We start from the raw sequence: 24928 nt of genomic DNA, 5'->3' as shown, positions 1-24928 counted from the left end.
AGGTGTACACAACATGATTTTGGCCCTTATTTACCTGTCCCAGACAACTTTTTGAATCGGAGACAAAATACCCATGTCGTTGACTACTCAGGGTGCGCGGTCTTCATCTACGCTTGTTTAATGTGAGCAGGTTAGAGCTGCAATCTGAGGGTTACCAGTCCCGTCTTTGAGCAGTCCCAGAAGTCCGGATATTTTCAAACATGGTTGATTTTATTTAGACCTGTCTAAAATAAACAATGGATTTATTGTAAAGGTGTAGACTATATTACATGGATTTATTATACTTTTTTAAAATGTAGTTGTTCCAAAGGTCAGCATCAGTGGCTTGTGTGGAAGCCAGGAGATGCAAAATGTGTGGCGCAGTGCTCTATGGCTCTGTCGCGACCGGGAGGTCCATGGGGCTACGCACAATTGGCCTGGCGTCGTCCGGGTTAGGGAGGGTTTGGCTGGTAGGGATATCCTTGTCTCATCGTGCACTAGCGACTCCTGTGGTGGGCCAGGCGCAGTGTACGCTGACCAGGTCGCTAGGTGTACAGTGTTTGCTCGGACACATTGGTGCGGCTGGCTTCCGGGTTGGAGGCGCGCTGTTAAGAAACAGTGCGGCTTGGTTGGGTTGTGTTTCGGAGGGCGCATGGCTCTCTACCTTTGTCTCTCCCGAGCCCGTACGGGAGTTGTAGCGATGAGACAAGACAGTAACTACTAACAATTGGATCCCATGAAATTAGGGAGAAAAGGGGGTAAAGAAAAAAGACCGACAGTAATTTGCAATCACCGACTGACAAAATTTTGTGACCGCTACAGCCCTAGCCATTACCAACCTTTCAAAGCATTTCATGGCTACAGATGTAAGTGCAATAGGGCAATTTAGTCATTTAGACAGTATCTTGGCGTTCTTGGGCACAGGGACTATGGTGGTGTGCTTGAAACATGTACAGTGGGCTCCAAAATTACTGGCAATGCACAAACAATAATGAAAAAAATATAAACATTATAATTATAGAGAGAAACTCAAAATACCAACATGTGAGAAACACTGTACTTTATTAAGGTTTCAATGGAACCAACCAAAATCATTCAACTATTTAATACAAAGTAAATTTAACCAACATCAAGGTTTCATAATTATTGGCACTACTCATTTAGTACTTAGTGCAAACACCTCTGGCAAGAATAATAGCATGTAGTCTTTTCCAATGTTTGACAAGGTTAAGGAACACATTTGGAGGGATTTTGGACCATTCCTCTATGCAGATCCTTCACTTTCTTGGGTTTGTGCTTATCAACTGCCCTCTTCCACTCAGCCCACCGTTTTTCGATTGGATTGAGGTCCAGCGACTGAGATGGCCATGGCAGAACATTGATTTTGTTGTCACATAACCATTTCTGTGTGGATCTTGAGGTATGTTTCGGGTCATTGTCTTGTTGGAAAGTCCACCTACGGCCAAGTCCCAGCCTTCTGGCAGAGGCAACCAGATTGTCAGCCAAAATTGCCTGATACTTGGTAGAATTCATTATGCCAACAATCTTAACCAGTGCCCCTGGACCTCTGGAATTAAAACAGCCCCAAAACATCACTGACCCCCCTCCATATTACACCGTCGGTATGAGGTGCCTCTCCTTGTATGCATCTCTGTTTCCACGCCAAACATGCCGATGCTGTATCTGACAAATGGTCAATTTTGGTCTCATCTGACCAGAGCACCTTTTTCCAGTCATAATTTAAATGACGTTTGGCAAACTCCAAGTGCTGGCGTCTGTGTCTTGGGGTCAGAAAGGGCTTTCTTCTGGCAACCCTTCCAAAGAGCCTGTGGATGTGGAGGTGGCTTCTGATGGTGCTTTTTGAAACCTGGTGACCCCAAGATGCCACCAAGGCCTGCAATTCTTTCAGTATTAATTGGGGATTTTGTTGCTTCTCTCACCATCCTCCTCCCTATCCTTGGGGGCAAAATGCATTTGTGTCCTCTACCCGTGAGGTTTTCAACTGTTCCCATATCTTTTGAATTTTCTAATAATTTCCCTGACTGTGCTCAGTGGTATATTCAATTGTTTGTGGATCTTCTTGAAGCCATTGCCAGATTTATGAAGGTCTATGACCATCTGTCTCTTTTGAACTGCCAGTTTGTTTGTTTTTCTTCATGGTGTTGGATGACAAAAGGATATTGCATGTGTGTTACCTCATTTTTATACCCTAGTGAAACAGGAAGTGATGTAATGGCACAATATGGTTCCTTGATACTTTAGATAAACTTAAATAAGTGGAATTTAATTTGTGGTTTAATTTTGGTAGATGTTATTTACAATAATCTTCAAGGGCGCCATTAATTGTAAAACCTTGATTTGGAGGACATTGATTTTTAATTAAATCAATAAATTATTTTGGTTGGTTCCATTGAAACATTAATAAACTACAGTTTTTTTGAGTTTATCTCTATAACTATATTGTTTATATATGTTTAAGCATTGTTTGTGCATTGCCAGTCAGGGGTGCCAGTAGGTATTACAGATGGGATCAGGGATCAGGGAGAGTTTGAAAATGTCAATGAAGACACTTGCCAGCTGGTTAGCGCATGCTCTGATTATGGGTTCTGTTAGTCCCTCGGGCACTGTGGCCTTGTGAATATTAACCTGTTTAAGTCTTACATCGGCTACAGAGAGTGATCACACAGTCGTCCGGAACAGCTGGTGCTCTTCATTGTGGCACATGCACCTGAATGCACTCATGACTCCTTTTTATGGTCACCAAAATTATGATCCGTTTCCCTGAATTGCATAGTTTATAATTTAGCTAGTCATATTGGCAATATAACAGGCTTTCAAATGATACTCATCTAACCCAGATTGAGATTTACAGTGGACCGTTTTTGGATTGTGTAAACAACAACTGTAAAATGTTATGGCGGGGATGCAGGTTTGTGTTTCAAACCAAAAAACTGTGTGTTCGCTCTAGTTTCTCAACGGCACAGCTAGGACAGCTCAAAAAGCACCTTTCTAGTTGAAGACTCTTCTTTCAGTTATTAAAGTGCTTTGACATTTCTTAGGAACTGTGCCCACTTTGGAGAGGTGTATGTGGCCACTTGGAGACACCAGTTAGTCCACTCACTCAAACCCTTGTCATTATTTTTATGATGTTGTGCCTACCCCACATTTTTGACCAACCACCTGGATTCGGTCCTATATAGCAACATTTGAAATGTTGTTTTATACATTGGATAAAAGTCTCAGAGCTAGAAAATGGTATATCATACACTACAGTTGAGGAACAAAGGGAAAGTAATTCCGCTTTGAAAGTTAATCAACTTGTAACCCCACTTTTGAGAAAATCGCCCTTTAATGTTTTGGAACACGTGCTGGAGAGCTCTTTTTTTTGTCTACACCCATTCAGCATCGTTCACACCCTCTAAAGCCCCACCCATCTCTGTCATGTTCCAAGATGGCGTAGCAGTCAGATGTGTTTTTGTCTTGTGACTTCCTGTCCCTTGTAAACATTGTTTTTCCTTGGGGTTTTTTCATATATATTTTAATATCACTTTCCATCTACGGACTAAATATACTCTCCTGCAACCCTCCCCACCTAATGTGGTACGGATCTGCTATTTTAATATTTAAGAACCTGAACTCCCATCAAAAGCTAGCCAGCTAACTGGCTACCAGCTAACTGGCTACTAGCTAGCCGCGGCCCGCTAGCTGTCTGTAGCACGTCGAACTGTTAGCTTAAGAGGCCCATCGGACATATTCTTTGGCCACTATACCTAGTTTGCCAATTGGCCTGGGTTACCACACGGAGCCCTGCTGATCTGTCTTCTGAACCGGAACCCCAACAGAAGTGAGTCAGCTAACTAGCTAGTAGTCAGCTAGCCACTGCTAGCGGTCATCAGCTACCTCTAGCACGGACAAAGAAAATTCTTCACATGGATCATCGCAGGTAGCTGCTATCCCGAGTGGCCACTCCTGGCTAACGTCCCTGTCCCGAAGCAAGAACCAATTAGCCTGGAGCTAGCCCTGCCAGGCCCATCTCCCAGCTAGCCAAAGAAGCCCTTCAGCCACTCCCTGGGCTACAATACCTATTTTGACCCGGACCCCCGGCGACCCATCACGACTGGACCACTGATGTGATTTGCCTGAGGGGGTTTTCTCAATTGGCTCCGCCGTCGCCTCGTCGCCTCGTCCCCTGAATGCCCATCCGTTAGCCTGCTAACCGCGGCATGCAAGCTGTCCAGAGCACATCGGACTGTTAGTTTAAGAGGCTCATCGAACAAATGCTTTGGCCACCATACCTATTTTGCCAATTGGCCTGGTTTTTCCACACGGAGCCCCCGCTTATCTGTCTGCCAACGTAATAGCACGGGGGGCCACAACAGACTTTCGTTCATTGCAACATCCCTCCAAGGTCTCTCTGCTAACTTGCTAGCTGCCTGAAGACACTCACTGGACTCGGCTACGCATGCCTCCCGCTAACGTCAATATGCCTTGTTCATTGCTGGTTTGGTTAGTGAATATTGCCTTATTTCACTGTAGAGCCTGTAGCCCTGCTCAATACGCCTTAATTAACACTTTAGTTCCACCTACCACACATGCGATGACATCACCTGGTTTAAATGATATTTCTAGAGACAATATCTCTTTCATCGTCACTCTATGCACAGGTTTACCCCCACTGTATTCACATCCTACCATACCTTTGTCTGTGCATAATGGTTTAAATCTACTGTGCCCAGAAATCTGTTCCGAACGAAATCTCTGTTCCCAACGTACTAGCCAACCAGTTCTTTTAGCCTATAGCCGTACCCTTCTCCTCCTTTGTTCCTCTGGTGATGTGGAGGTTAATCCAGGCCATGCAGTGCCTAGCTCCACTCCCATTTCCCAGGCGCCATCTTTTGTTGACTTCTGTAACCGTAAAAGCCTTGGTTTTATGCATGTTAACATTAGAAGCCTCCTCCCTAAGTTTGTTTTATTCACTGCCCTAGCACACTCTGCCAACCCGGATGCTCTAGCCGTGTCTGAATCCTGGCTCAGGAAGACTACCAAAAACCCTGAAATTTCCATCCCTAACTATAACATTTTCCAACAATATAGATCTGCCAAAGGGGGCGGTGTTGCAATCTACTCCAGAGAGAGCCTGCAGAGTTCTGTCATACTATCTAGGTCTGTGCCTAAACGATGCGAGTTTCTACTTTTAAAAATCCACCTTTCCAGAAACAAGTCTCTCTCCGTTGCCGCTTGCTATAGACCACCCTCTGCCCCCAGCTGTGCCCTGGACACCATATGTGAACTGTTTCCCCCCCCCCATCCATCTTCAGAGCTCGTGCTGCTAGGTGACCTAAACTGGGACTTGCTTAACACCCCGGCCATCCTGCAATCTAAGCTTGATGCCCTCAATCTCACACAAATGATCAATGAACCCACCAGGTACAACCCCAAATCTGTAAACACGGGCACACGACCACCCCTCATCACTGTCTAACGCTCCCTAAAACACTTCTACGAGCAGGCCTTTCTAATCAAACTGGCCCTGGTATCCTGGAAGGATATTGACCTCATCCTGTCAGTAGAGGATGCCTGGTCATTCTTTAAAAATGCCCTCCTCACCATCTTAAATAATGCCCCTTTCAAAAAATGTACAACCAGGTACAGATATAGCCCTTGGTTCTCTGCAGACCTGACTGCCCGTGACCAGCACAAAAACATCCTGTGGCATTATGCATTAGCATCGAATAGCCCCCGTGATATGCAACTTTTCAGGGAAGTTAGGAACCAATATACACAGGCAGTTAGGAAAGCTAAGGCTAGCTTTTTCAAGCAGAAATGTGCATCCTGTAGCAAACTCCAAAAAGTTCTGGGACACTGTAAAGTCCATGGAGAATAAGAGCACCTCCTCCCAGCTGCCCACTGCACTGAGGCTAGGAAACACTGTCACCACCGATAAATCCACGATAATTGAGAATTTCAACAAGCAATTTTCTACATCTGGCCATGCTTTCCACCTGGCTACCCCTACCCAGGTCAACAGCCCTGCACTCCCCACAGCAACTCGCTCAAGCCTCCCATTTCTCCTTCACCCAAATCAGGATAGCTGATGTCCTGAAAGAGCTGCAAAATCTGGACCCCTACAAATCAGTTGGGCTAGACAATCTGGACCTCCCTTTCTAAAATGATCTCCCGAAATTGTTGCAACCCCGATCACTATTCTGTTCAACCTCAAAGATTCCCAAAGATTGGAAAGCTTTCGCGGTCATCCCCCTCTTCAAAGGGGGTGACACTCTAGACCCAAACTGCTACAGATCAATATCTATCCTACCCTGCCTTTCTAAGGTGTTCGAAAGCCAAGTCAACAAACAGATTACCGACCATTTCGAATTCCACCGTACCTTCTCCGCTATGCAATCTGGTTTCTGAGCTGGTCATGGGTGCACCTCAGCCATGCTCAAGGTCCTAAATTATATCATAACCGCCATCGAAAAGAGACATTACTGTGCAGCCATATTCATCGACCTGGCCAAGGCTTTCGACTCTGTCAATCACCACATTCTTATTGGCAGACTCGACAGCCTTGGTTTCTCAAATGATTGCCTCGTCTGGTTCACCAACTACTTCTCTGATAGAGTTCAGTGTGTCAAATCTCTATGGAGGTGCCACAGGGTACAATTCTCGGGCCGACTCTCTTCTCTGTATACATCAATGATGTCGCTCTTGCTGCTGGTGATTCTCTGATCCACCTCTACGCAGACAACACCATTCTGTATACTTCTGGCCCTTCTTTGGACACTGTGTTAACTAACCTCCAGACAAGCTTCAATGCCGTACAACTCTCCTTCCGTTTCCTCCAACTGGTCTTAAATGCAAGTAAAAGTAAATGCATGCTCTTCAACCGATCACTGCCCGCACCTGCCCGCCCGTCCAGCATCACTACTCTGGACGGCTCCGACTTAGAATATGTGGATAACTACAAATACTTAGGTGTCTGGTTAGACTGTAAACTCTCCTTCCAGACTCACATTAAGCATCTCCAATCCAAAATGAAATCTAGAATCGGATTCCTATTTCGCAACAAAGCATCCTTCACTCATGTTGCCAAACATACCATCCTACCGATCCTCGACTTCGGCGATGTCATTTTATAAAATAGCCTCCAACACTCTACTCAACTAATTAGATGCAGTCTATCACAGTGCCATCCGTTTTGTCACTAAAGGTCCATATACTACCCACTGTCTTCCCATGTCTGGAATACACTGCCATCAGACACACATAACTGCACCACATATCACACTTTCACAAAATGCTTGAAGACATGGCTAAAGGTCAATCAGATCTGTGAACATGGTCCCTAGCTGTGTGTTGCCGCTCTCCATGTTGTCTGTTGTCTGTAGCTTGTGAGGTGTGGAAACACTTTGTTGCTTTTATGAATTTTGACTTGCTGCTTTTTGTTCTATGCTGCTCTGTCTGTATGCTATGTCTTGCTTGTCCTATGTTGCTATGTCTTGCTTGTTCTATGTTGCTATTGTCTATATTGTAATTGTTTTTAATAACCTGCCCAGGGACTGCGGTTGAAAATTAGCCGGCTGGCTAAAACCGGCACTTTTACTGAAACGTTGATTAATGTGCACTGTCCCTGTAAAACTCTCGTTGGCTGGCCCTCGCTTCATGCTTGTTGCCAAACCCACTGGCTCCAGGTCATCTACAAGTCTCTGCTAGAGAAAGCCCCGCCTTATCTCATCTCACTGGTCACCATAGCAGCACCCACTCGTAGCACGCGCTCCAGCAGGTATATCTCACTGGTCACCCCCAAAGCCAATTCCGCCTGACCTTCCAGTTCTCTGCTGCCAATGACTGGAACGAACTGCAAAGATCACTGAGCTGGAGAATCATATCTCCTTCAATAGCTTTTAAGCATCAGCTGTCAGAGCAGCTCACAGATCACTGCACCGGTACACAGCCCATCTGTAATATAGCCCATCCAACTACCTCATCCCCATATTGATTGATTTATATATCTTGTTCCTTTGTACCCCAGTATCTCTACTTGCTTAATCTACTTCCTCACATCTACCAATCCAGTGTTTAATTGTAATTACTTTGCCACCATGGCCTATTTATTGCCTTATAACTCCCTTATCTTACCTCATTTGCGCTCACTGTATAAAGACTTTTTTTCACCTACTGTATTATTGACTATGTTTTGTTTATTCCATGTGTAACTCTGTGGTGTTGTATGTGTCGAATTGCTATGCTTTATCTTGGCTAGGTCGCAGTTGCAAATGAGAACTTGTTCTCAACTAGCCTACCTGGCTAAATAAAGTTGAAATAAATATTTTTTTTAAAGGATTCACATGTGAGACCATGTACTAAACGACCAAAAGTTTCAGACTAAAGGCTGGTTTATACTACTTCTATTGACATGTTTGAAGACAGAACATTCTATTGTCGTCCGACATCAAACTTGTCATTGTCGTTTTGAAAAAGTATAAACACAAAAAAACGACATGCTACATGACATATGCAGCATGGTGTTCCAAAATATCACAACTGGCAACAAGCCCATTCGCTTAAAAATGTATTTAGGATATGTCAATCTAGAAAACCAGGCCACTAAAAGCAACTCTCTAAACAATGTTTTTGTTTGTTTCCAGATTGTTAGCTAGCTAGCTAATGTTAAGTTCATGTTAACTTGTGAGTGTGAAGAAATAAAAGCAGGGCATTCTACCGCATGATTTTAGAACTTGGACACTCGTTGGCCTAACGTTATATCCGAATTTGACTTTGGTGCTGGTCATGTTGTTCTTCGCATTACTGTCTCTGGTAAACACACACTATATTAAATATAGTCAACATTTATTTGTCACATGCCCAGGTTACAGAAGGTGTAAATAGTACAGTGAAATGGTTACTTGCATAGTGCCGCCTTGTTTAGACATGTAGCTAGTTAGCTAAAAAATGAACCATAATCCCAACTCATAATGTTACTACCATGCATGAATCTGCGGATAACTAAAGTTAACCAACTAGGTTCAATGTTAGCTAGCTAGCTAACATTAGGCTATAACTACCAATGCAAATTACTTTCTGAGATACAAATAATATTACTACACAGATTATACACGTAACGTTAGCAAGTGTCAGCCGGCTAACGTTACCTGGCTAGCTAACTGTATGCTATAACTTGCAATAAATTATTTTCTGACAAAATTAGAAACATGTAAGATCTGAAAATGTAGCTAGCTAGACTCTTACCCGTATACATGGATGAACGCTACTCCCTCTCTGTCACGGATGCCATGGTTGCCCTTAGTTTGAAGATGTAATCCATTTTATACAACAGCCTTCTGTATTTTCTCTTTTCGACTCCCACCCCATATTTGCAATTAAACGCCAGAATTTCCTTAGCTATCATACTCTGCTTCCACCGGGCATTCTGCTGATTTCAAAACTCGATCAACTTCTTCATTGCAGTTCTTCGTGATATCTTTCAAAAAAGCTGTAGTTGAATGGATTGTCTACTCACGCTGAGCAGCTCATGTTATAGACAGAAGCATGCTACATGGCAGACCAATCCATTGTGTGTGTCTTGCAATCCAACTCATCTCTCGGGATGTCCAAGCCCATCTATTATCTCAGCCAATTATGGATAGCGTGAAGGTTTCTGACTTTTTCTGTGGCTAAACCAATTAGGCTTGTAAGTTAATAATTGTATCCGTATTTACAAATGGCATTACAAGTTTGTTATTAAGGCACGTGAAAGTTCACATGTTCCAAAAGACATTTCTGCCACACAAAAATACGCTTTCAAATACCTCTCATGTGAAGTAGTGACGTGCGACACATGACTAGTTTCCTGAAACGAGTCACATTTTCCAGGAATATTCTTGTCATGGTATCCAGAGTATTTTTCAGATATAGTTATCAACAAATGCGGCAAAAAGTACAGTAAATGTAAAATACATGTAAAATCAACAGAGTAATGTTTGGATTCAGTATAATAATTTTCACAATCATTCCTCCCCATCTTTTACCGCACTGTACCTCCCTAGCCCCATCCCTTACCCATGTAAGGTAGCCTTTGTGGAGAGTCTGTATGTAAGGAAAATGGCTAATATTTAGGGACTGGAGCATGTAATGTTAGCTGGGAACCTATTTTAAATCAGCCCGTGAAGTCCTATACATAGCCAGGCCAACACAGTTAGTGGTGCCGCATATAAGGATAGGAAGAGACTGGCGGGCGGCACAAAGTGCTCTCCTGTACATCATCTCATTTGCCTTCTCAGCCAGTGTGCCCGCTCTAGCTTCTTCTGGAAGGTCTGTGACATATATATATATATATCACTCACTCACAAATGGGACAGGTTTTGTGTGACCTGGCTTCTATTTTTTTTATTTAACTAGTCAGTTAAGAACAAATTCTTATTTACAATGACGGCCTAGGAACAGAACAACAGATTTTTACCTTGTCAGCTCGGGGATTCAGTCTAGCAACCTTCTGGTTACTGGCCCAACACTCTAACCACTAGGCTACCTGCCGCCCATTTGCCCAGCGGCCTCTTTTGCCATGTAGTTCCACAGAGGCTGGCCTGGGAACAGTTTATTAAATGCGAAAGCTGAAGTTTCAAAGCCAGCTGCCCTCGGGTCAGTTTTTAGGAGGGAACGTTTGTTTTAATCGGGAGTGATTCTCTAGGTCTCCGTCTTAACTACAGAAATGTTGTTAGAAGGTAGACAACCGTTTGAACACAAGGCAGGCTGTGTTGACTCGAAGCGGGATTCTAATTCTCGTAATACAACACCCTACTCCACCACCACCCCACCCGCAGTAGCTAGCCCCCTAACCACACAACTTTGAGTATGCAGCATGCTTATTTTTTTGTTTATTTGTCAGGGACCATGTACAACATGCCATTGCACCATATTTAGCTATAGCAAAAGTTAATCTGTAGTCCCTGGGCGGAGAACCATCAACATCAGTACATCAATACAATGCTACAATGTAACACACTATTAAAATATCTATGTATAAAACAAGCATTAGTGAGGTCGAGCACTGATGTTGGGCGATTAGGCCTGGCTCGCAGTCGGCGTTCCAATTCATCCCAAAGGTTTTCGATGAGGTAGAGGTCAGGGCTCTGTGCAGGCCAGTCAAGTTCTTCCACACCGATCTCGACAAACCATTTCTGTATGGACCTCGCTTTGTGTGCGGGGGCATTGTCATGTTGAAACAGGAAAGGGTCTTCCCCAAACTGTTGCCACAAAGTTGGAAGCACAGAATCGTCCACAATGTCAGTGAATGCTTATAGCATTAAGATTTCCCTTCACTGGAACTAAGGGGCCTAGCTCGAACCATGAAAAACAGCCCCAGACTATTATTCCTCCTCCACCAAACTTTACAGTTGGCACTATGCATTCGGGCAAGTAGCGTTCTCATGGCATCCGCCAAACCCAGATTTGTCCGTCGGACAAATGGTGATGGTGAAGCGTGATTCAATAATCCAGAGAACGCGTTTTAACTGCTCCAGAGTCCAATGACGGCGAGCTTTACACCATTCTAGCTGACGCTTGGCGTTGCGCATGGTGATCTTAGGCTTGTGTGTGGCTTCTCGGGCCATGAACATCCATTTCATGAAGCTCCCAACGAACAGTTCTTGTGTTGAAGTTGCTTCCAGAGGCAGTTTGGAACTCGGTAGTGAGTGTTGCACCCGAGAACATAGCATTTAGCGCGTAAAACTAAATGCTTCAGCACTCGGCAGTCCCTTTCTGTGAGCTTGTGTGGCCTCCTTGCTGCTGAGCCGTTGTTGCTCCTAGACATTTCCACCTCACAATAACAGCACTTACAGTTGACCGGGGCAGCTCTAGCAGGGCAGAAATTTGATGTTGGCAACCTATGATTGTGCCACGTTGAAAGTCATTTGCATGGCTGTGTGCTCGATTTTATTTTATTTTATATATACACCTGTCAGCAACGAATCCACTAATTTGAAAGGGGTTTTCACATAATTTTGTATCTTTCTCTCTCTCTCATATATATATATATATATATATATATATATATATATATATCACACACACACACACAGTTGAATTCGGAAGTTTACATACACTGAGGTTGGAGTCATTATAACTAGTTTTTCAACCAATCCACAAATGTATTGTTAACAAACTATAGTTTTAGCAAGTCGGTTAGGACATCTGCTTTGTGAAGATGCTGGAGGACACAGGTACAAATGTATCTATATCCACAGTAAAACGAGTCCTATATAGACATAACCTGAAAGGCCGCTCAGCAAGGAAGAAGCCACTGCTCCAAAACTGCCATAAAAAAGCCAGACTACAGTTTGCAACTGCACATGGGCACAAAGATCATAGTTTTTGGAGAAATGTCCTCTGGTCTGATGAAACAAAAATAGAACCGTTTGGACATAATGACCATTGTTTTGTTTGGAGGAAAAAGGGGGAGGCTTCCAAGCCGAAGAACACCATCCCAAACGTGAAGCACGGGGGTAGCAGCATCATGTTGTGGGGTGCTTTGCTGCATGAGGGACTAGTGCACTTCACAAAATAGATGGCATCATGAGGCAGGAAAAGTAGGTAGATGTATTGAAGCAACATCTCAAGACATCAGTCAGGAAGTTAAAGCTTAGTCGCAAATGGGTCTTCCAAATGGACAATGACCCCAAGCATACTTCCAAAGTTGTGGCAAAATGGCTTAAGGACAACAAAGTCCAGGTATTGGAGTGGCCATCACAAAGTCCTGACCTCAATCCTATAGAAAGTTTGTGGGCAGAACTGAAAAAGCGTTTGCGAGCAAGGAAGCCTACAAAGCGGACTCAGTTACACCAGCTCTGTCAGGAGGAATGGACCAAAATTCACCCAACTTATTGTGGGAAGCTTGTGGACGTCCTACCGTAATGTTTGACCCAAGTTAAACCATTTAAAGGCAATGCTACCAAATACTAATTGAGTGTATGTGAACTTCTGACCCACTGGGATGTGATGAAATAAATAAAAGCTGAAATAAATCATTCTCTCTACTATTATTCTGACATTTCACATTCTTAAAATAAATTGGTGATCCTAACTGACCTAAGACAGGGTATTTTTACTAGGATTAAATGTCAGGAATTGTGGAAAAACTGAGTTTAAATGTATGTAAGGTGTATGTAAACTTCCGACTTCTACTGTATATCTCACACACAGACACACACCACAATAGACTATGTAATTATAATATTACATCAGTGTTTAAATGTCTCTTGGTCCTACAGTATCTGAAATCTTGAGTCAAAGTGTCTTCATGACTGGTTTGCCTTTAGCCACTTTTTTTCAGGCGTTCCTGTAAGCTAGCAACGGTACTGTACTCTCTCACACTGATTGGCTGTGTGTTCCATAATCCAGACACTCTGACTGAAAAGCTGCTTTCACTTCTAACTAGAGCTCCATCACCACTAGCCTACTTCCCTCTGGTGCAGACAGAGACTTCTGGCTGGAGAACCGTGTATTGTGAATGGGTGTTGTCATCACTACATTGATTACAGTATCAAAGTTGAGCAGGGGGCTAAGGCTCATGTCTGGTCTGGGCCTCACCATGCCCATCTGTCCATATGTCCCTACTAGTTCTCTAGCTAACACAGTGTGTTGTCGTAGTAGTATCATGGTAAACAGACCGCTGAGCCCCTTTCTAACAGTCTGGGCCTCCCCCTGTCTCTTGTGTGTATCTTGCAGTCCTGTCCGGCGGTGGCGGCGGGCAGCACAGTCCCCTGAAGCGCTCGGTGTCCCTCACCCCCCCGATGAGCGGCTGCTCCTTGGCCAGTTCCTCCTCCTCGTCGGGCGGCCAAGCCCTGGGCCTGGGTCATGGTTGGATCTCCCAGGAGGACCTGCGCGGTCCCCGGGGAGGAGGAGGAGGAGGAGGAGGGCTGGGGCTGGCCCCCACCGACCCTCACCACGCTCCCCTCTCCCCTCAGAGCAGCGTAGCGTCGTCGGGCAGCGGCGGCAGTGAGCACCTGGAGGATGGAGGAGGCTTGCACCGCAGCAGCACATTCCACGAGGAGGGCAGCTGCATGAGGGGTGAGTTCGGTACTCCACCGCTTTCATGCGTAGCTTAGGCACAGTGGACAGAGTAGCATGGAGGAGGCAGCCATGGGGGCTGGGGACTAGGGGAGTGGAGGGTGTTCACTTCAGCATGTCCCTCATCGATTGTTTGTTTTGAGGTGACCAATGCTGCCCCCGCCCCCCCCCCCCCCTGCCTTGGGCAGTTAGATTTGTAGTGTAGTGATCTGGTCATTGATTTATAATGTTAAAACTTCTAAATATCATTCGCAGTGTCAGTCCAACAGAGCTTTTGTCCTGGTCTGAGGAGGTTAATGTTGAAGAGGTGTAATTGAGGGAGGGGGGGGCAACCAAACCAATCAATCAACAATTGATCCAGAGGTTACCAGGGGTCATGAGTGTTCTTTCACAAAAAAAACTGGCCAACCAAAACAGATCGCTTCACCCTGCGAGAAACCACATCTCCCTCCTTGCTCTTCCTGGAAAACATTATGGGAGAATATCAATTCTCAATTTATAGTGTAGTGATCAAACAAGCAACTTGCTTTTCTCCAGGTGTTCACAAGCCACCCCTTCCCCCAGCTTTCCTTTCATAGAAATTAACATCCCATCTGTTGTCACATAATTCTGAATGTAGCCTACAGAAAAGCACAACATTGGTCACATCAATGGTACTTTGTGGATTTTATTTAATTTTTTTTGTACATAGTTCAAAATATCACATTCTATGGTTTCATCACTTATTAGACCTATCTCTGATGTCTTGTCTGTGCACATATTTGAGTGAACGTGGCAACAGGAAACGAGACACCTGTCGCATGGTATTTTAAGTTGTTATGCACCACTGCCGCTCATGTTAAGGGCTCGGATAAGTCTTGACTACAGTAGCAACGGCGGGGCACAGACAGGACACAAGCAAACATGCTCCAGTCAGTCTCCGATGACATCTTTCAGGGGTGGCTTTCTTTTAGACCCTGTCGCATGCTCAGTCTCAGGACCTGACACAGACATACAGTGACATCTGGTTCATATACCCCATATAACCCTAAAGCCAAATGTACGTGACGTCATGAAATTATGGGTTTTGGTTGAGTGATAGCCTTAACTTTCGTTTTAAGCTGATGTAGGTTTTTCATTGGAATAGTTGTGTGAATTGTTTGGTTATTTGGTTTTGAGAAAAGTGTGTGTGTGTGTGAGGAAAGGTGTATGGGGTGATATTAGTGCCAACAGAAATGTTATCAGAATTTAATCATTTTAGAATTTGTATTCTGAATTTAAATTCAATATTTTTTTACTTTGCGTTGCACAAGTTGATTCAATTTATGAATACATATTCAAAATGAATGAATTCAGATCAAATGTTTGTTGGAATTAATATCACTCCATAAATGGTGTGTGTGACCTGATCACCTAACATCAGTCGGGGGCTTTATAGTTGATGCCGGCTGAAGCATTTTCACAAGTTTCCCCACTTCTTTACCCCAGTCTTTCCCTTAGATTATTGTCCAGGCGTGGCGCAAAGGCCCCCAAAGCAACATCCAGGCCCTCTGGGGACCAACAGAGTTGGGCAGGGGGGCCTGCCCCAGCTTTACAATGGTAGGGGAAACACTGCTTGACCCTCACTACCATTGACACGTATTAGTTCAGCAAATGTCCCTTATCCAGACTGACATTCAAATCGGAACAGTCCCTGCCTGCCTGCATACAGTACAGTAACGTTTCTTGGCACCACATCCCTCTCTGACAAGTAAAATTCTCGAAAGATAACTGACAGAGCGTCCAAGTCGTCTTCTGGGTCATGTTCATTAGGGCACACAATGTTTGAAAACATTTTGCAACTGAAATGGAACATTTTGTGTTTCGTAGTCCAGGTAGTTCCCTCCCTGTTTCGGTCCATTTTCTTCCATTGGGTGCCTAATGAACATGACCCTGAACTTAACTTCACCGTAGCTATCTACAGGAAGAGTGAGATGACTCGCCTGTTTGTGGTTGTTGGGGGGGGGGGTTAATAAAAAAACACCAGTATATTTACAGTCCCACCAGAGTTCTTTGAGTAGAGATTACTAAGCATTGCTAAGCGTTAACAATATAAACATTAGTTCCCCGACGCGTTCCATCCATCACCTATATTCCAGACGTGTCTCAGCGTAGGAGTGCTGATTTAAAGATCAGGTCCGTCGTCCTGTCTGTATACTCTTATTCATTACGATATAAAACGCAAACTGATCGTATATCAGCACTCCTACGCCAAGACACTTTGAATACGGGTCCTGAACGGTCCATCCTGCTAACAGTGGCGGTTTCTAGATTTGTACGTCTTGGCTTAGGGTCAAAGATTTTGAAAGAAAGGCCATTTTATTCTTTGTTTAGAGCCTATCGTTTGCATCCAGGTGTGAAGTACACTGTTAAAATTCAATGTTACCAATTATGAAGTGGCAATGAAACATGATTTTTTTTAAAGCAGTAAAGTGAAAGACCGCTAAGTGAATTGACATTTGCACTCTCACCACACAACAACCATAGCGAGTGGTATAATTTTCCTTTTTACGCTTCTAGTCAGCTAATGGTCATAGAACCAAAACTCTCTCAGATAGCGACCAAAATATGAGGTGGTCTCTTGTATCAATGTTTACGTCACAGCCTTGACAGGAAAGGTTAGAGTTGCAGGGTTCCAAAATGCCACATTATATAGTGCACTACTTTTGACCAGAGCTCTATGGGCCCTGGTCTAAAATAAAGTATTTAATAGGGAATAGGGTTCCATTTGGGACACCCCTGAGCCATTAAGCCAGTTTTAATGGTGAGAGGGATTACCAGAAAGGAGGACACTACCCCATCTGTGATGTCATAGGTCCCTGACCTACTCCAGCTGTGCCCTAGACATGTGACATTGGTCTGACGTGTGTGTGTGTGTGTGTGTGTGTGTGTGTGTGTGTGTGTGTGTGTGTGTGTGTGTGTGTGCCCCTACAGATGTGCCAGCCTGGCTGAAAAGCCTCCGTCTCCACAAATATGCGGTGCTCTTCTCCACCATGACTTATGACGAGATGATGTCACTGACCGAACAGCAGCTGGAATCACAGGTCAGTGGTAACCAGAGTATAGATGGCTTATTCTAACTATGGGAATACCTAAGGAAAATGTACTAGGAATGCAACAGCAAATGTTAGGGCATTGAAAGTCACTGCCTTCAAAGAGCTGATAGACATGAACCGGTATTTTAAGCGTTACAAATAAGCCATTATAACGGCTCATTCGTGCTTATAACAAGTTAAAAATCATCGGGGCGGCAGGGTAGCCTAGTGGTTAGAGCGTTGGACTAGTAACCGAAAGGTTGCAAGTTCAAATCCCCGAGCTGACAAGGTACAAATCTGTCGTTCTGCCCCTGAACAGGCAGTTAACCCACTGTTCCTAGGCCGTCATTGAAAATAAGAATGTGTTAACTGACTTGCCTAGTTAAATAAAGGTCCAATAAAAATTTTAGCCGCAGGCTTTAAGTAAAATGATAGACATTTTCAGTTTCAACACTTTGAGTTATTCATTATTAGTTTCACTGTGTATTTAACATGTCGTTGTGTTTTTCTTCTGCAGAATGTCACCAAAGGGGCACGGCACAAGATAGTGATCAGCATTCAGAAGCTGAAGGAGCGTCAGAAAATGCTGCGTTGCCTAGAGAAGGTCAGCGGTGCAAGTTGTCAACTTTTAGGTTGAGTGAAATGTCACAAAGCTTCTACAATATCTGGAGGCTCAATCCCAAATCAACCTCTAAACCCTACACCCTGTGCACTTGTGGCAATCTAACAGGATTTGATAGGTACAGTATAAGCAATATCGTTGTGAACAAGTGGAGCTGTTACCATATTGCTTACACCAGTCAAACCCTCTCAGATCTGTGAGTGCGTAGGGTCTAGGGGTTGATTTTTGGGTTTGGGATTGAGCGGAATAGGCAGACAAATGGGGTCAGCTTTTGACTTCCTTTCTAAAGGGTCAGTCAACTGAAGTTAGGACAGTTGCTCGTTCTCTTTTTCCTCTGTTCGACTTCTTCCTTCCCTCTGCACGTAGTGGGAAAGACAGGTGAAAACAATACTAGGAAGATGTCCAAGTGAGGGCCCTTGGAAGCAGACAGGATAGGAGCGAAACGTGCGTGTATTTTTGGAACCACTTTCCCTCGTCATCTCATGGCTGGTATCCCGTCGCCCACCTGACAGCTGCTGGTGTAGAGAGGACTCTGACATAGACTTCTAGAATGCTTCTCCTCTGAATAGGAATATGCATATTTGCCTCCCTTACTGTAACGGTCCGGAACTGTTTTGGTATCATCTAGGGCTGTGGTGGTCATGACATTTTGTATGCCAGGTTAATGTCATGCAAAAGACTGCCGGTCTCACGGTAATTGACCGTTAATTAGCATAAACACATTTAGCATCTTGCAGGCCTCCACGCGGACCAGCCGCTGATGTGCTTCTTCGATGTTAAAGAAGCGCCTTCATATGAATCATGCTGATTTGACTTCCTCCCTGCTATACCTACCTTCTCCTTTCTTTTCACTCCTCTCTTTTCCCTCATCTTTGTTACCTCTCTTTCCTTTCTCATTCCTTTATTCTCTCTTGTCCCTCTCTTAACTTTCTCTCTCTATCACTTTCTTGTATTCTTTTTCCCCTTCACTCTCTCCCTCTCTCTCCCAGGATGTGTTGGAGGGCGGTAACCTGCGTGGCCCTCTCGCCGAGCTCCACCAGATGATCCTGACGCCCATCAAGGCGGTGGCCAGCGACGAGTCGTCCCCCAGCTCGCCCTCCTCGACCGCACACAGGCCCCTGTTGAGCCCAGAGGGAAAGAGCAGCACCGCCCCGGGAGGAGGGGAGGGGGAGACGGGTACCACACTAATCGCCGAGGGGGACATCCCCGGCCAGTTCACCCGCGTCATGGGCAAAGGTACAGAGGATCTAGTCCCGTAGGTTGGGAAGTGAAGTTGACGTAACGTTGTCCTACGCACAACACATTTGCTGTAGGTGCTGCCTAGAGACTGCACTGAAAGAAACCGAACACCTGGGATCACAATGTGGTCCAAATAAAAGTGTTATTTAAATTTTTCAAAACCATTTTCATATCTTGCTCACCAGTCCACCATCGATGTGGTCTCAAAATATCATTATTTTGCACATGAGAGCGTCAGAGTTAGCCTGACAGAAAGCCTGTGTCTACTTCCTGGAAAAGTCTGATGGCGCAAAAGACAACATTATAGGCTTTTTGCGTTTACTTCATTTTGGGCATCAGGAGACTGAAAGCGATATCTTGAAAACTTTAATGCTGATATTCACACTTTTTGGGACTGCATCAAAAGTGGACTAATGAAAAACATTTGGAGTAAATTGCCCCTTTTTAAGGGTGTGGTATAAGGAACATTCTAGTAGGGGGCCTTTTGGTTTTTTGACTTCCCTTCCTCTCCATTACCATGTCAGTGTTATGTGCTGAGCAAACAGTGGCCATATCAGAACAAATGTGGAAGATGGAAATCAGTGGGGCCAGGTTTCCCCTGAGCTTTCCTCTTCGCTCAAACCCCCGCTGTGTCATCAAAGTCCCCCTGCCTCACTCTCTCCTCTCTTTCTCTCTACAGTTTGCACACAGCTCCTGGTGTCCAGGCCCGACGAAGAGAACATCAGTTCCTACCTGCAGCTCATTGACAAGTGCCTTCTTCACGAGGTAAACACGCAGACACACCTGACTGACAAGACTTTTCTTTATACGCTTCTTCGGACCCTTATTTAGCTCCAGGGTGAAATGTATCCCATTAGAGCGTCTCTATGTTCTGACTGCAAAACCCTGAGTCATGCTCTCTCCTTCTCTTTGGCCCTGCAACCCCTCCTTCCCCCTCTCAACCCCCCTCTCCAACCGCAGGCATTCACAGAGACGCAGAAAAAGCGACTGTTGTCCTGGAAACAACAGGTGCAGAAGCTGATCCGCTCCTTCCCCAGGAAGACCCTCTTGGACATGGCCGGCTACCGGGCACAGAGGAGGTAGGTTATAGACCGCGTGCACACACACAGGCACAGAGAGAGAGGGTGAGGCGGTCGCAGAGAGAGAGGGTGACACACACACACAAACAGAGAGAGGGTGACACACACACCAATAGAGAGGGTGACACACACACAAACAGAGAGAGAGGGTGACACACACACACACACAAACAGAGAGAGAGGGTGACACACACACACACGAACAGAGAGAGAGGGTGACACACACACACACGAACAGAGAGAGAGGGTGACACACACACACACGAACAGAGAGAGAGGGTGACACACACACACGAACAGAGAGAGAGGGTGACACACACACACACACATGAACAGAGAGAGAGGGTGACACACACACACACACACGAACAGAGAGAGAGGGTGACACACACACACACACGAACAGAGAGAGAGGGTGACACACACACACACACGAACAGAGAGAGAGGGTGACACACACACACACACACACACACGAACAGAGAGAGAGGGTGACACACACACACACACGAACAGAGAGAGAGGGTGACACACACACACACACACACACACGAACAGAGAGAGAGGGTGACACACACACACACACACACGAACAGAGAGAGGGTGACACACACACACACACACACACACGAACAGAGAGAGAGGGTGACATACACACACACACACACGAACAGAGAGAGAGGGTGACACACACGAACAGAGAGAGAGGGTGACACACACACACACACACACACGAACAGAGAGAGAGGGTGGACACACACACACACGAACAGAGAGAGAGGGGTGACACACACACACACACACACGAACAGAGAGAGAGGGTGACACACACACACACACGAACAGAGAGAGAGGGTGACACACACACACACACACACACGAACAGAGAGAGAGGGGTGACACACACACACACACGAAAGAGAGAGAGGGTGACACACACACACACACACACGAACAGAGAGAGAGGGTGACACACACACACCACACACACGAACAAGAGAGAGGTGACACACACACACACACACACGAACAGAGAGAGAGGGTGACATACACACACACACAACACGAACAGAGAGAGAGGGTGACACACACGAACAGAGAGAGAGGGTGACACCACACACACACACACACGAACAGAGAGAGAGGGTGACACACACACACACGAACAGAGAGAGAGGTGACACACACACACACGAACAGAGAGAGAGGTGACACACACACACACGAACAGAGAGAGAGGGTGACACACACACACACGAACAGAGAGAGAGGTGACACACACACACAACGAACAGAGAAGAGGTGACACCACACACACCGAACAGAGAGAGAGAGGGTGGACACACACACTCACACGAACAGAGAGAGAGGTGACACACCACACCACACACACGAACAGAGAGAGAGGGTGACACACACACACACACACACACAAACAGAGAGAGAGGGTGACACACACACACACACGAACAGAGAGAAGGGTGACACACACCACACACACGAACAGAGAGAGAGGGTGACACACACACACACACCACACACGAACAGAGAGAGAGGGTGACACACACACAACACACACACGGAAACAGAGAGATGAAGGGTGACACACACACACACACGAAACAGAGAGAGAGGTGACACACACACACACACGGAACAGAGAGATGAGGTGACACACCACACACGAAACAGAGAGAAGAGGTGACACACACACACCACGAACAGAAGAGGGTTGGACCACACACACACCACGAACAGAGAGAAGAGGGTGACACACACACACACACAACAGAGAGAGAGGGTGACACACACACACACACGAACAGAGAGAGAGGGTGACCACAACACACACACGAACAGAGAGGAAGAGGGTGACACACACGAACAGAGAGAGAGGGTGACACACACACACACCACACACACACACCGAACAGAGAGAGAGGGTGACCACACACCACAACACACCACACGAACAGAGAGAGAGGGTGGACACAACACACGAACAGAGAGAGAGGGTGACACACACGACACACGGAACAAGAGAGAAAGGGTTGACACCACACACACACGAACAAGAGAGAAAGGGTGACAAACACACACACGAACAAGAGAGAGAGGGTGACACACACCACACACGAACAGAGAGAGAGGGTGACACACAACACACCGAACAGAGAGAGAGGGTACACACACCACACAACGAAACAGAGAGAGAGGGTGACACACACACACACGAACAGAGACGAGAGGGTGACACACACACCACACGAACAGAGAGAGAGAGGTGACACACACACACACGAACAGAGAGAGAGGGCGACACACACACGAACAGAGAGAGAGGGCGACACACGCGCGTGAACAGAGAGAGAGGGCGACACACGCGCGCGAACGGAGAGAGAGGGTGACACACACACGCGCGAACGGAGAGAGAGGCGACACGCGCGCGAACGGAGAGAGAGGGCGACACACACGCGCGCGACGGAGAGAGAGGGCGACACACACACACGAACAGAGAGGATGAGGGGTGACACACACACACACACACACAGAGAGAGAGGGGTGACACACACACCAACAGAGAGAGAGGGTGACACACACACACACACGAACAGAGAGAGAGGGTGACACACACACACACACGAACAGAGAGAGAGGGTGGACACAACACACACACAACAGAACAGAGAGAGAGGGTGACACACACACACACGAACAGAGAGAAAGGTGACACCACCACACACGAACAGAGAGAGAGGGTGACACACACACACACACACACCACGAACAGAGAGAGAGGGTGACACACACACACACACGAACAGAGAGGAGAGGGTGACACACACACACACACACGAACAGAGAGAGAGGGTGACACACAACACACACACGAACAGAGAGAGAGGTGACACACCACACACACACACCACGAACAGAGAGAGAGGGTGACACACACACACACACACACCACGAACAGAGAGAGAGGGCGACACACACGCGAGCGGAGATAGGGGCGACACACGCGCGCGAACGGAGAGAGGAGGGCGACACCACGCGCGCGAACGGAGAGAGAGGGCGACACACACGCGCGAACGGAGAGAGAGGGCGACACACACGAGCGCGAACGGAGAGAGAGGGCGACACACACACGAACGGAGAGAGAGGGCGACACACACACACGCGCGAACGGAGAGAGAGGGCGACACACACACTCGCGAACGGATAGAGAGGGCGACACGCACACACGCGAACGGAGAGAGAGGGCGACACGCACACACGCGAACGGAGAGAGAGGGCGACACGCACGCACGCGAACGGAGAGAGAGGGCGACACGCACGCACGCGAACGAGAGAGAGAGGGCGACACGCACGCGAACGGAGAGAGAGGGGCGACACGCACGCGAACGGAGAGAGAGGGCGACACGCACGCGAACGGAGAGAGAGGGCGACACGCACGCGAACGGAGAGAGAGGGCGACGCGAACGGAGAGAGAGGGCGACGCGAACGGAGAGAGAGGGCGACGCGAACGGAGAGAGAGGGCGACGCGAACGGAGAGAGAGGGCGACGCGCACGCGAACGGAGAGAGAGGGCGACGCGCACGCGAACGGAGAGAGAGGGCGACGCGCACGCGAACGGAGAGAGAGGGCGACGCGCACGCGAACGGAGAGAGAGGGCGACGCGCACGCGAACGGAGAGAGAGGGCGACGCGCACGCGAACGGAGAGAGAGGGCGACGCGCACGCGAACGGAGAGAGAGGGCGACGCGCACGCGAAAGGAGAGAGAGGGCGACGCGCACGCGAACGGAGAGAGAGGGCGACGCGCACGCGAACGGAGAGAGAGGGCGACGCGCACGCGAACGGAGAGAGAGGGCGACGCGCACGCGAACGGAGAGAGAGGGCGACGCGCACGCGCACGCGAACGGAGAGAGAGGGCGACACGCACGCGCACACACACACACACGCGCGAGCGGAGAGAGAGGGCGACACGCACACACACACACACACGCGCGAGCGGAGAGAGAGGGCGACACGCACACACACACACACGCGCGAGCGGAGAGAGAGGGCGACACGCACACACACACACACACACGCGCGAGCGGAGAGAGAGGGCGACACGCACACACACACACGCGACGCGAGAGGAGAGAGAGGGCGACACACACACGCGAGCGGAGAGAGAGGGCGACACACACACACGCGCGAACGGAGAGAGAGGGCGACACACACACTCGCGAACGGAGAGAGAGGGCGACACGCACACACGCGAACGGAGAGAGAGGGCGACACGCACACACGCGAACGGAGAGAGAGGGCGACACGCACGCACGCGAACGGAGAGAGAGGGCGACACGCACGCACGCGAACGGAGAGAGAGGGCGACACGCACGCGAACGGAGAGAGAGGGCGACACGCACGCGAACGGAGAGAGAGGGCGACACGCACGCGAACGGAGAGAGAGGGCGACGCGAACGGAGAGAGAGGGCGACGCGAACGGAGAGAGAGGGCGACACGCACGCGAACGGAGAGAGAGGGCGACGCGCACGCGAACGGAGAGAGAGGGCGACGCGCACGCGAACGGAGAGAGAGGGCGACGCGCACGCGAACGGAGAGAGAGGGCGACGCGCACGCGAACGGAGAGAGAGGGCGACGCGCACGCGAACGGAGAGAGAGGGCGACGCGCACGCGAACGGAGAGAGAGGGCGACGCGCACGCGAACGGAGAGAGAGGGCGACGCGCACGCGAACGGAGAGAGAGGGCGACGCGCACGCGAACGGAGAGAGAGGGCGACGCGCACGCGAACGGAGAGAGAGGGCGACGCGCACGCGAACGGAGAGAGAGGGCGACGCGCACGCGAACGGAGAGAGAGGGCGACGCGCACGCGAACGGAGA

General features: G+C 47.5%; 1 protein-coding gene across 3 annotated transcripts in view; it reads left to right on the top strand.

Annotated features, from left to right (window-relative positions):
* The window catches only part of LOC109903831 (protein Smaug homolog 1), a 97037-nt gene that overhangs the window by 44862 nt on the left and 27247 nt on the right, over window positions 1–24928 (top strand). The window contains exons 4-10 of one of the 3 annotated variants that reach the window (XM_020500814.2): window positions 13702–14043; window positions 15511–15621; window positions 16996–17105; window positions 17614–17700; window positions 18708–18954; window positions 19637–19722; window positions 19918–20036. In XM_020500814.2, the coding sequence (XP_020356403.1) occupies window positions 13702–14043; window positions 15511–15621; window positions 16996–17105; window positions 17614–17700; window positions 18708–18954; window positions 19637–19722; window positions 19918–20036 (1102 nt within the window). The remainder of the gene's footprint in view (window positions 1–13701; window positions 14044–15510; window positions 15622–16995; window positions 17106–17613; window positions 17701–18707; window positions 18955–19636; window positions 19723–19917; window positions 20037–24928) is intronic. The other 2 variants (XM_031788439.1, XM_020500815.2) reach the window with 2 other exon arrangements.

This window comes from Oncorhynchus kisutch, linkage group LG14, assembly GCF_002021735.2.
Source record: "Oncorhynchus kisutch isolate 150728-3 linkage group LG14, Okis_V2, whole genome shotgun sequence".
Classification (NCBI taxonomy): domain Eukaryota; kingdom Metazoa; phylum Chordata; class Actinopteri; order Salmoniformes; family Salmonidae; genus Oncorhynchus; species Oncorhynchus kisutch.
Note: the sequence above shows the minus strand (reverse complement) of the source record. Positions and strands in the feature narration are given on the sequence as shown.